Here is a 13,094-nt window from a genome sequence, read left to right on the forward strand (position 1 = left end):
AACAAGAAAAAAAATATATGTAACTTTCAGACAGGAGCCCTTAAAGTTGCAAACACAATTATACAGTCACCATTTCATAATTGTAGGAGTTTGGAGCCTGACATGGGTTTTTTGTTGGCTTCTGCCTTGCACAGTCCCAAGGGGTTGCTGGATGTCTTTGGGGCCACATTAAATATAGGACAGCAGCCACTGGGGCAAGTTAGCTCTTCAGGAAGGCAGAAAGTAAGTGCTTGCTTTGAATAAATCCCAGCAACAACAGAAGACCATGTTCTGTGTATGTCTTTATGCCTTTTCCTCACCCAACTGTAGGAACAACATAACTTTTATTTTCAGGCTGAAATTCAGCAAGCCCCCCATTGCAGTCAGGAACAATTTATAGCAGGCAAGGTAAGCTTTCAGTTTATTTTGCTATTCTCTTTAATGTGGATACTCATTTTAGACAATGAAATTATTTGGTATGGTTACAGTGTCTCATGGCATTTGTAATTCATCTCTGCAGTAATTACCAGACAGCTGTTCAGCAGGAGGTGAGAGGCTGCCAGTTGAGTCCAGCCCTTACTGCAGCTTTCTATTGGAAGCACAAGTTTCCTTGCTGCATAACTCTAAATCAAACCTGTACAAAAAGCAGACGTCTATCAGAACAGATGCACCAATGTGACTTTCATGAGTTCTCTCAGTGTTTATGTTACAGTGTAATAAAAGATGATTGTCAAAGAACAAGATACTGGAGAATAAACTAGGTGCAGGGTTCTAGGGCTTTCCTTGTAAGTTAGTTATCTTGTATTTGAAAAAGCTTAAACATACCCTAAAAACCAGGGCATACTCACATGTTGTGCATCTCCCTTGTCTGTCTCTGCAGCAGCTCTTCATGTCATTCCATACAGTGCAGCAGTGACACCAGCACATCTCATGCCATACAGTTTTTAGTTCTCTGCAACTTACAGGATACTGCTTAACCTTGTAGCATGCAATATGTGACCTGGGATTGTTTCATCTCTACTACCACGTGTCAAACATGTCATTTCTTTTCACAGTAAACTTATTTCTCTTCCCCTTGCCTCCAAGCCTTACTTCTAGTCATCAGGTCCCTTCCCAGCAGGGCATGCTATACAAGAACCAGATAACAGCAGGGCATGCTCTTTTATAAAGCACTCCCTCATCATCTTCATTAAGATGGATACTTGCCCAGCCTTTTTGGTAATGATGCCCAACCACGTCCCCTCTTTCCTGTCCCAACACAGAAGTCTGATCTAGTCATCTCCAATGCATACCATATTGTTCTTCTTTTATTTCATATATACATTCTCAACAAAGCATCAAGCCAAATGTTTTTATTTTCCCACCTTCCAGTGAGCTTTAAGTACAAATTAACTGTTAAATGTTCACCACTAAACTCCAAATCCACCCAAACAGATATGCATATTAAAGGGCTTTCTTCTTAAGAAGTACAAAAGTATTTTAATTACACTACACACTCTCTGTTTGGAAGTATTATTAATCACACCTATTTACACACTTTGCCCATTTAACATCAATGCAACAAGATGTAAATTAGACCATTCAAACATTCCTGTTAAGTTCAGTTCTCTTTTTTTAACGTGAACACTCTCTTCTTGTGCTTGGAGATGCACAGAGCAGTATTAGAATTGGCTAAGGAGCATTTTGTCAGTAAACCACAGAGATAACTCAAGGACTATATATGAAGTATTACTTCCCAAGTTACAAAAATACACAACTTCTGATGAAACTTGCTAGTTAATATACATTTAGTCCAGAATATGAATACAAATAACCTTTATTAAAAAAAAAGCTAATAATACAAGAGGCATGTCTGAGAACTAGAGCTGTGTTAAAACCCCACTACTGTGTACTGTAGGCATCCTTTAGGAGCTATACAAACTGGCATTTCTAAAAGGTAATATCACTATTCTCCAGCATAAAAGTTACTAGGTGAGTTAAGTTCTACGTCATGGTTTATGAATTCAAGTTGAGCCACTTACACAGAATGCAAAGAGCAGAAATGTAGGATCCAGTAGCTTCAAAGACAAACATCTGTTTCTTCCAGGTAGTTCTGATGCAAACCAGACACCAGGTGTATGCGAGTCCTTAATATTTACAGTCAAAATACAGTATCACTCTACAATTTTCTTATAAAACAGTAGGTAAGGAGTTGATGTAGATGCCGACGTGGGAGAAAGAGAATTCAGGAAGTCCTTTTCCTCTGTAACTTTCACTTCAGAATCATCGAAAAGCAACCACTTCCCCTCGTACTCTTTCAGGCTCTGCAGGACATACAAAGCTTTGTTTTCCAGTCCACTGAAAGCAACCCCGTTCTGATGGCCGTGCTCAGTGCTGCACTCCACACTTCCATTAGCAGGGGCGGACTCGGGATTTCTGTTCTCAGTAACTACATTGAGAACCTTCTCGCTGTTTGCTGGTCTGTTGTACAGGTCGCAGTCAGACTTGCTCTTCTGTCCCCCAAGAAGTCCGACAGCTTCCATGTTCTTTTTGTTCAGAACTTTACCTGGCTGTGCACTGCCATTGACTCTAAAAGAGACTTCACCGTTGTCGTAGTCTTCAGCAACAGTTCTTGCTTCCTCCTCATTCAGTGGCTCTGGTTTAATCGTTTCGCACATTTGGGCAGTGATGAAGTTTCCCTTGTCTAACTCGAGGCTGTTGAGATCTGTGATTTTGACAGAAGCTGTGTAGTGTCCGCTGCTAATTGTAATGCCACTGTGCATCACCACTGCAAATAAGCCATAGGTGTCGTTGGTTGGCTTCGTGCTCCATTCTTCCAGCGACAGTTTGAGCGGCGTCAGTAAGGGAGTGTTTATCTTCGATAGTCCACCGTAGCAGTCAAACCTTCAGAAGAAAAACAAAGTTAGAGCCCTTGCTGCTTCCAGCACGTACAGCTTTCAGTGCCCCAGGCATCGAGTCTGCTTTCTCATACCAGAGACACACAGCAGAACTGCAGTGAGAAGCTGCTCACATTTCTACTTGTTTATCGCAAGCATCTGTCCCAGGCAGCCCTGTTCACTGAAGGCATTTTGACAAGTAAGGATATTGTTAAACATGACAGCTCCATAGCTGTGTGTTTTCACTACGTAAGAGACGCTCTTTGTGAGAACTACCAGCTACAATAAGCATCCAGTAGTGAGAAGTGAGCTCTTCATTGCATGGTTATCATTCATATGCTTCTGGGATTGCATTTCCTTGCAGACATTGACCTGCTGATCAGAGAACATTCATTCCAACATCCAAGGGACAGAGCGAGCAAGTTGCTTTGCTTCCTCCCACATGTTTATAGAAAAAGATAGCAATAAAACAATACATTCTGTTATTCCTTTCAAGTAGCTTAGCTGTCACTCAAAGACTGTTTTTACTATAGTAAATACAAGTGACAGTTTTCTAGGGATTATTAAGTTAGTAACTTATTGCCAGGAACCTCTCATTAACTGCCTTACCTTAATCAGTTTCTTTAAACAATTCTACCTGATTTAGTTGGGGAAAGCATCTTGTATTCCACAGCTATTGAGCAATTGTTCATAGTTCACAAATACACAAGGAGAAAAGTTTTAAGTCCTTTCATTGTAATAAAGAACTTCTGAAGAGTTCGGAAGTATTGCAACTTCATCACCTCTTTTGCATTACTGCATATAACCTGAGCTTATGTGATTGATGCACTGCATCAGCCCAACATAATTAACCTCTTTATTTAATGATGGTGTCCCAGTAGATTCAGTCTTTTCTCAGCTGTAAAGATTTTATAGGGAAAAAGAGTGCAGAATGCAGACAAACCAAATCTGAGCTTGCAAAGAGCTGATTACAATTGTCCAACCTATGCTTTACTGTGAGAAAAGATAAGAGTTGTAGGGGCTGGGATCTCCAGAGATCAGCGAGTCCAGCCCCCTTGTAAAACAGGCCCCCTACAGCAGGCACGATTGCTACTTTTAATCCCAGGAAAACACAGGACATTACTGAAGTCACAGGGTATTACTTTTTGTTTTACAGGGTTTTGATCTTGATTCTGCCATGCTTTTAACAGTTTTGCTGATGTTCACCACCATAAACCCTTGTGCACACAAATGCACGTAGACATGCACAGATGTGCTCAGTCACTCATGTCTGATCAATTCCAATCCCTCCTCACCTTAGGTGCAGGCCCACCATGAACTTTTCACTGCACCGAAAGAAACAGAAGGGTGTATCATCAGAATTAATACAGTGTAAGTCTTCTGAAAGGCAGGAAGAGGTACTCAGAGGAGTCAAGGAACAGGAATCGCTTACAGATGCTCCAGATCAGAAATCCAGGTCCAGTGGAGCTCACAGGACAACCACATTGCCCTAAAGCATTAGCAAGCAGGCTTTACCTTTCTTCTGGACAAGATCCAGCATCAGAAAAATTTGAAGAGGAGCAAATAAGAGAGATCTTTTCACATTATCTTTTCACGTTAGCTTTTGATCTTAATAACAATCTGAAGACAAGAATGGCGTGCCAAGTGCTCTGGCTCATACACAACAAAAGCAACTTTGCAACTCCACCTTTTGGAGCCATGAATTAGTGGAATTTCTCTTACTGTGTTGAATCAGTGCCTCACATTATCCCAGACCTTGAAGGCGTAAATCAATCTTATTGCAGCTATCCTAATTCACAAGACACTGGACAACCCAAATATGGATTCATAATGGTATCAGCATTGCTCTTGCTAATTAGCAAGTGCAACTAGAAAACCTTCGGGTCAGACGTTATTAAAAGAGAGAAACCGATCAGTGAACCACCTTACAGAGCCTGCTACCTCTCACTTCATGGCTCTCTTGTGAGCTCAGGTCTGTTTGCAGCCAGTCCCAGTGTTTTCCCTCCCCGCCCTCCCCAAACAATTACTCAGCCCCAGGCTAGCACATTTTCACAGTGGCTGCTTTATTGTTAAAGAATCACTTTGCAAACCACCCTCTAATAAGGGAGCAAAGCCCTGCCAACAGCAAACATTTACTTATCAGCGCTTTCTGTTTCATTTCTTATTTAAAACTCAGTTGTCCTGAAACTCAGTAGATCACAACCGAGGAGGTTTCCAACAGAGAACAGTTATGTGAACATTCTCAGTTGAAGAATGTTAGTTTAAGGCAAGAAGAGTTTGTTACTGCTTATAGGACAGACTACTGCAGTCTCATCTGGGGAAATCGGTATTGTTACAATAAACATTACCAGTTTACCTAAGCAAAGCTCCATCAAAGCTTACAATTCCAAACACACTGTAACAGCAGTAACTTCATGTGCTACAGCGTTTTTATTTACCATCCTTGGCTCTTCCCCACCTGATTTGCAGCAGTGCTTTATTACTCCAAATCAAGATGTTCAGACATGCCACTGTTTTGTCCAGAGTAAAATGTCCAAGCCAAAAACCAAGAAGCAATCTTCTACAGTTTCAGCTTCATCACTGTCTCCAGGACTGTGTCTGATTGTCCACTCTGACTTCCTTAACCTCTGGCTGCCAGCACTTGGCTGGAAATGTAGGACATGAGTAAAGGGCACAGGAAGACCACAAGAGACTGCATACAGGTTTTGGACTTCTGAAGCAAGGATTTGAAGGCTGCCAGGACAGGAGAGGTAAGCAACTCAGCATGCTGCTAGGGAACCTGCAAGCTCCAGGTACTTCTCATAGAAGCACAGCAGCAGATGTAGGAACAAAGTGAAGAGAACAGCCAGGTTTTCTCTCAGTGAGCATCTCGAGTTGTATTTTTTGAATAACCTCATCACACAGCCACTCCATCTGGCACCAAAGCTACTCAGTAGCAACGTGACACCTTCTGACAGGTGCACAACTTAGTTGGCTTGTTCTGCTCTGCTTGTTGTGAGTGTTACAACACTAAACCACCTATGTTCTATGTTACAATCCTGAAATTGTGGGAAGGAGCCTTTGTAGAGATTGTTTTCCTTCTGCCTTGTCAGAAAGATACTCCTAACAACCACTACTAATTCCACTTCCAACAAATCATAACAAACCACCCATCAAAAGTAACTGTTTTCAAGGATTATATTAAGCTATTTCACAAACCGTGTTGATGTTGACCTCAGTTAGTAGTGCTTGTTCCAAAGCGCCCTGCGGCTAATCACTGAACTCCTATCTGCTATGTGTCAAGTGCCAAAGGTCCCATACACTTCCAATACATGATTTCTCTTCCCACAGCAGTTTAGTAATAGAGTGTATTGGCATACTCACTCTAAGCCACTAGCAGCAAAGCACTTCAAATGAATTGTTATAACTTCAGGCATTTTATCAAACAAAAGGCTGCGCTCTGCTTCTGTGTAATGATGGCAGTTCTCGCAGAAGTATTTGTCCTCTCCCACAATCCTTTCCACGGATGCAAACTGTGAAATTGCCCACTTCAGAGTCTTCATTTCTGTTTTTGGCTCTGGAGAAACTGAAAGAGAATCATTACATTCACAGATACGCTATTACTTACATTTCCAAGGAATCCCACCAGAATAAAACCAAAACAAGATGGCATCAAGTTCTGCTGTGTTCCATAACTGCTAACAACACCGTAAAGAATCCCCAATACGTGTCAAACAAAGTGCATTCAGCTCTCCCAGTCATTTCAGGAAAGGATGCAGGCACCACTTAATGGATACGCTTACTTATAACATACAGGCTTCCCAAATCTTGTCTTCAAGATGTGTGTACTGATCCCACTGCCACATCTAGAAATAAGGCACGTGTGTTTGAGACCAAGATTTTATTCCCTACAGGAAGCTTCCAAAATAATCAGGCAGCTCCCTTCCATTTCTTGCATCTCACCCCCCTGACAGCCTCCCCATTAATGAGGTCAATGGGGAAGGCAAAAAGAATGGGAGCTGCTCCAAATCAAGTCCACGAGGACTGAAGGTGATTTATTTAGAATTCAGAACATCACAATGTGCTGCAGCTGCACTTACTGCTTATCTTAAAACTAAGTATGGACCACTACCAGCTGTGGAATGCACCAGGGGACATTTCCCACAGTGTTAAGGCAACGACAGTCCAGAAGTAATGAAAAATATCAATTCCTGAAGTAAATTTCATTTATTTTTAAGAAAAATGCAAATATTTCTTCCACTTATCCTTCAGTTTAAAATAATCTTTTATCAGGGAAGGGCAGACCCAGATAAAAAGTAAATGCCTGATTATAAGTAGGAAAACACATACGTGAGTAAGGACTGTAAGCTGCCTGTTGCCTTTGGAGACCTGAGGCAACTTTAATACAGTCTGGATCCACCTATGTTATCAGTGCTGTGTTTGCAAAGTCAGAAGTTAATCAGGACAAGAGATAACAGAACAACCTCTAGTGTTAACCAGCACAAACAAGAGCAGCGTTCCTTGATAAACACGGCACTGTCCTCCCTCTACAGCCATCTGAAGCAGAAACACCAATCCCCCTTTTTGATACTTACTTTCAGAACTTTCTTCACTTTTAGAAAGTTCATCTTCTTGCACCGGAACACTGATGTCCTGAAAGTCCTCTCTTCTTTCAGTAAAGCACTCGCACTCCAAGCATCGTGTTCTCAGTACTAACTGGCCCTGGAACAATTTCTCCACTAGTTCAAAAACAGCCAACTCTGTACCTAGAGAAAGTATATGCCAGATCACTTACCAACGCGTGTTTTATTCAAAAGATACTAAAAACCTGGCTATTCTTCATGGCAAATCGAGTGTTACAGACACAGTGCCTTAGGGATTCCAAAAAGCTGCTCATCACGTGTGGTTTTCGGAGTATCAGAGAATCAGCATAGAATCACAGGACAGCTGTGCTGGGAGGAGCCTTAAAGCCCTACTGCACCCCTTCCCTCAAGAGCTGTGTTCTCCTATTGACACTAACAAAATCCATACCTGTCAGCCACTTTGCCTACATCCTACAATAGGGAGCTACAGACAGAATACTGCTTGTAAGGACACAAATCCATAGCCCATAGGATTTCATTTTGTTTTCTCCTTTAAATAACATTCTTTTACGTTTTTAATTCCCTTCCTATTTCTAGAGATGACAATCATTAGTAAGAATATTAGTGAAAATATAAACCTGGTAATATTTTTTTACCTTGAACAGCGATTACACGATGTCAGAAAAAGACCTTTTATAATCTAAGCTAAACAAGTCAAGGTATAGAATGAAAGTTACAAACATGCAAAAATAAATTTATAAAAATATTTTTCAATTCCTGAAAATGTAACTCCATGCTTAGAAAGCTCTGCTTGCAATGCAATCTGAAGGTTGACTTCCAGTGCACAGTAATTTCCTAACCATGCTAATTTTAAGCCCGTTCACTTGTTCACCAACCTTCCTTTTTTGGTTCAATTTCAGTTCCTTTTTCACTATGGCTTTCCACAGGAGATGTTGGTTCGTGACCACCTTCTTTAACATCGTTACCATTTTCACACTTGGCAGACGACTCTTCAAGCTCACACTCATCGTACTCTTTCACCGGGTCTTTGGATCCCAAATTTGTAGTTAACTTCCCCAGACTATAAAATTTGGACAGAATACTTGGCTGTTTGCACGAGGATTTTAACCAGTTTAATTTAAGTCGTGACTTCTTCTGTGTTGGCTTTGCGCTCTCGTTCTCAGTGGAACACTTGGCAGTGGCATCAGTTTGATTCTCTAGCTTTTCTCCCGTTGCTTTCCTCTTTGACCTGGTTTGTCTTTGATTTTCTTCTGCTGCAATTTGTTCTTTCGATACTTTGGACTTTTTCTTTGCGTTGCCACCTTCAGCATCGCTTTTTCTCTTCCCATTTCCTTTGGGCAGCTTATCTTCAGCCACCTCTCCCCCGTGGCTACTTGCTGTATTCTCCTCCTCCTCGGCAGAGTGGCCAGTTCCATTGCTCTCGGAATTTTGATTGATTTTTTCCTCCACTTTAGCTTTGGGCTCTTCCAAGGGCAGTTTATTCAGTTCTTCCTTCTTCAGTAGCTGACACGTTTCTTGAATATTACCAAGGATGCACTGCAGAACTTCCTGGGCATCGTGCTGCAAGTAGCCTTCGTACATAGGGTTGAGCTCTCTATTAAAGGTAAATAAGTACCAAAGATGAGCTGATCTTTACTAGAAAACGTGGCCAGAGACTTAAATTAGGAAACCTTTGCTATAAAAGCAGGGGGGGAATCCTCTCTGCACCTAAAGAGAAGCCCTTTCTGGCACAAATACCCATGGGGAGCCAGTTACAGCCTTACACAGAAGGGCATTTAAACATGCATTCAGTTGCAACCCAGCAGTGGTACTTCTCAAGTCAATGGGAATGCTTAAATACTTCAGAGGAAGTACTGCTTAAAATCTACTGCTGGGTTTCAATTCTATTCTTACAAAATCTAAACTTACTTCCAAACTTATGATACCATAGAGGCAGCAATAAACACAAACCTCCCCCTCTGAAATTACAACTTCCTTTGTATAATCACATAACAATGCCCCAAATCTACCATTATCTTCTCCCTTCCCCCCCAAGTTCTCTCCTGTCATATTGTACTATTATAATGATGCCAAAACTTTAGGTGAAGATTTGGTGTTTGTTTGAGATAATTTGTACCTAAGGGTGTTCAGCAGCCTTCGTGGCTGAGTAGCAAGTTCATCAGTGTATTTCTCTGGGTTTAAAAGAAAGCTGGCTTGAAGCTGTTCAACAGAAAGAATCAACGAGTGCAAACTGCAGATCAGTTCATAACTCGCCAGTGGATCTTCTTTACAATTTCCCTGCAATGAGAATGAAGACACGTGCAGCTTTGTCTGTAACAAGCAGTTATGGCAAGTAGCCCCCACTTAGTTATCCAACAAACACTTGACAGATTTCTTTTTTCCCCACAATGGGAAACAGGTGAGTGTAGATCAATACACTGCTCTTTCGACAGCAGAAAAGAAACATGAAAGCCACAGTATGAACTTTAAAAGCCCAAGCTATCTTTGCCCGCAGACATAAGGTATGGTAATTTTAACAGAAATTAAACCAGTTCAGCCTTGTGCTTACAGGTGCTTTGAACACAAGTTTAAAACTACTCAAACCTTTTTTTACCTGAAATAGTACAGAAAACAACACTGCCCAACTTCTTAAGAGCAGAAGAAAACAGCTCCATTTTGAGAACCTTCCTGGCACACAGCCTCACCTGCACTGTTACATGGAAATGGAGGTGTACTGAGATGTGTTACCTTTTCTGCTTTTAGCTCTCCTTCATCCTTCAACGATTCTTTCTTCTTTGAAATGATATTATATAAATGTTTGACTCCCGTTTTAAAACCAGGACAAAAATATAATACCTAGAAGCAACAGTGGAAAACAAGACAACAATTGGTAAACCCAGTTATTCAACGTTACATCTCCATGCTTAGGACCCAGCCAGCTCTGCATCTCCCAAGGCTGCTGCAGCACAGTGCATGGGATTACTCATGGCAGGGAGGTGGCCCGAGTATGTAAACTGACAGATGACTCAATCACAGCAATCTATGGTGCACACACTTCCTGTGGTATCACTTTTCTTCCCCTCGCTGTAATTAGATTCCCTTTGTACAACATCCGGACCATCTCCTCTATAATGTCAGACTAGGAAACCCATCCACTTGCACAAAAGCAGAACAGTGTGATATTTTTTGAGGCCCCAGAATGTGATCTTACCTGAAGAATGCTGTTAAGGTAACAGGTGTTCCCAAGATTATTCAAGCCCACAAAGGGCAACATGTTGTCCTTCTTCTCACAGCTGACAAGCGAGGGAGGCTGTGCTGCAGGAACGACCTGGTCACTGTCAAACAGAGAAAACAAAGCATAAGAGATCTGCCAGGCACACACACAACTCTCCTAGCCTCTACCATGTAGGTTACGGAAGATAAGGAGACAGCTTACAGAATTAATGATTAATACCCAGATGAAAACTGTGTCACAGTGTTTATGAGTCTCCTTGGGGCTCCTCCAGCAACCTGACAGGCTTACAGGAGCACATACTTACTACTGCATGCACTTCCAACGCCTGCCCTACGAAACAGCCCACGAGCCTGACTGAACAACTCATCTAAGATCTCTTTCAACTACTTTTGCACACTCTTCATTCATTCCCAAGATAGCATCAAGAAAAAGCATCCACTGCTTATTTCCCATTGCTCCAAATCCACATTGCTTCATTACTGGACACATACCAAGAGGATAAACAGCTGAATAACTGAACCAAGAGGATAAACAGCTGAACAACCGAACCAACGACCCTCTGGTAACACAACAGAGCCGGGCCTTAAACCCTTCACCACCATACCTCGCTATAATCAGGCCATTTCTCCTCTCCCCAGTGGAACTTCCCCCCCGGCTGTGCTGAACAGAGCCGACAGGCACTCACGGCCGGGAAGCTCGCTGTGTGGCAGCAGGGACTGCCGCTTCCAGCCACGCCAGGAGCAGCCCGAACGCCCAATATCCTTTCACTAAGACCACAAGTTGCATTTTAACACACTTCAACTAACTCGGCACGATCGAAAGAAGAGAACTTTCTTCCAGCACCACAACTTTGTGCCAACGGAACGCTCGCGGCACCGCAACCTCGGCCGGGAAAGAGGGAAACGGCAGCAGGCACAGAGCGGGATCCCAACGGGCAGCACCCGCACCCCTACGTACATCTCTGCGCCGCGGAGCTCCGCGCCCTTCTGCTCATTCTCCGGCGGCTCGGTGAAATCCAGCGCTCTCTTCGCCTCTTTCTTCTGGAAAAGCTTCAGCGATAGCCGATTCTTCCTGGACGGGCTGCCCCGCGGCGGCGCGCTGCCGTCGCTCGGGAGCACCCCCGGCATCTCCGGGCGGGCGGCGGCGGGCGGCGTGGGGCGGCCACCTGCCACACACACACACATACGCACACACACGGCGTCACCGCCGCCTCGCCCGGTCCTGGCTGCCGCCTCACCCCTCCGCCCGCCGCCCCGCTCCCTCCCCGCCGCCCTCGTGGCCCCACCGCCCCGCAGGCCGCCGGGCCGGGCCCTCCCGACGCCCGGCCGGCACGGACCGGCGGGCCGCCGCCGCTCTCCTCACCGCTACATGGTGCCTCCGCCCGGGGGCCGCCGCCGGTTGCTATGGAGACCGCACGGGGCGGCCCGGCGCCGCTCGCTCCGCCACGGGAAACTTGGCGCGTTTTCCGCGCCGTTAGGACCCGCGCCCGCAGCCCTCCTCGCGCCCAAGCGCCCGAGGCCGCCTCTCTCAAACGCCGGAGCGGAAGCCGGGGACGGCGCCCGCCGGGATCGAAGAGCCATGGCAGCCAGCGGCGGCCCGCCTCCCGACGGCTCGCGCGGGTCGAGAGAGGCCACGGCGCGGGCCCGATCGGTGGCACCGACGCCGCCCGTCCGCCGCTTCCGTCAGGCAGCACGGCGGGCAGCCCGCGGGGTCCTACCCGTGCGCGCGCGGGCGCCGCTAACGGCGCGGCCAAGGGCCCAGGGCTCGCGAGGGGGAGGGGCGGGAAGCGGGCGGGCCGAACCACTGCGCAGAAGTAACCCCCCCCCTTCGCGGCGGTGGATTGGTCCGGGGGTAGTCCCGCCTCTTTCCGTCTCCGCCAATCACAGCGGGCGGCGCGTGACCCCCCTCGCGGCGCAGTTCGAACGGAGCTGAGTAACGGCCGCTGCGAGGCGAGGCGGGGCGGGGCGGGGCGATCTCATCTCGTCTCCTCTCTGCGCTCCGTCGCACCGCGCCGCTGGGGGTCGGCGTCCGCTCCTCTTCCACATGCATGCAGTAGCACGTCGGCCTCGGTGTTTTTTTCACATACAACATAGCAGTCCCACAAGCTTTGTTTCCTTCTCGGAATTACGAGCTGGCTGGATGAAGTTTGCATCCCACGATGCTCGGTTTGGTTTTGCCCCACGACGTCAGAAATGTTTGAATCTTTTGATGTGAGAACTGAGGAGCTCCATGTGGCAGTGACATCTGTAGGCACCAGGCTGACTTAACGCTGCAAGAAGAGCCCCCCAAACCAAGGCACGATTATGTCTGTGACTCCGATGGAAAACTCCTGCAGAAAAAGTCTGAGTTTATCAGCAAGAGATTTTGCAGGATTTGTTTCATAACTGACTTTAAGCCATGCTCGGGTCCTGGCTGTACATCCACCCCAATTTTTAAAGGGTT

At 45.2% G+C, this 13,094-nt stretch overlaps 1 protein-coding gene across 2 annotated transcripts; it reads right to left on the minus strand.

The window, feature by feature from the left end:
* Positions 1–1,316: 1,316 nt before the first annotated feature.
* Positions 1,317–12,165, minus strand: USP1 (ubiquitin specific peptidase 1). 2 transcript variants are annotated; one of them, XM_048944206.1, is made up of 9 exons: positions 12,015–12,165; positions 11,610–11,817; positions 10,629–10,752; positions 10,166–10,273; positions 9,555–9,715; positions 8,314–9,032; positions 7,430–7,600; positions 6,219–6,420; positions 1,317–2,862 (listed from the first exon to the last, which is right to left on the minus strand). In XM_048944206.1, the coding sequence occupies exons 2-9, from the start codon at positions 11,777–11,779 to the stop codon at positions 2,133–2,135; spliced, it is 2,385 nt and encodes a 794-aa protein (XP_048800163.1). In that variant the 5' UTR covers positions 11,780–11,817; positions 12,015–12,165; the 3' UTR covers positions 1,317–2,132. The 2 variants fall into 2 exon arrangements, with proteins under 2 accessions (XP_048800163.1, XP_048800164.1); XM_048944207.1 differs by lacking the exon at positions 11,610–11,817 and having other exon boundaries at positions 12,015–12,163.
* Between the last annotated feature and the right edge of the window lie 929 nt (positions 12,166–13,094).

Source organism: Lagopus muta, chromosome 5, assembly GCF_023343835.1.
Source record: "Lagopus muta isolate bLagMut1 chromosome 5, bLagMut1 primary, whole genome shotgun sequence".
Lineage (NCBI taxonomy): Eukaryota > Metazoa > Chordata > Aves > Galliformes > Phasianidae > Lagopus > Lagopus muta.

Coding starts and splice junctions, on each gene's coding strand:
- USP1 (XM_048944206.1), bottom strand. CDS start 11,779: ATGCCGGGGGTGCTCCCGAGCGACGGCAGCGCGCCGCCGCGGGGCAGC. Junction 10,274..10,628: donor ACCTTAACAGCATTCTTCAG/GTAAGATCACAT, acceptor TGTTGCTTCTAG/GTATTATATTTTTGTCCTGG. Junction 7,601..8,313: donor AATTGAACCAAAAAAGGAAG/GTTGGTGAACAA, acceptor TACTTTCTCTAG/GTACAGAGTTGGCTGTTTTT.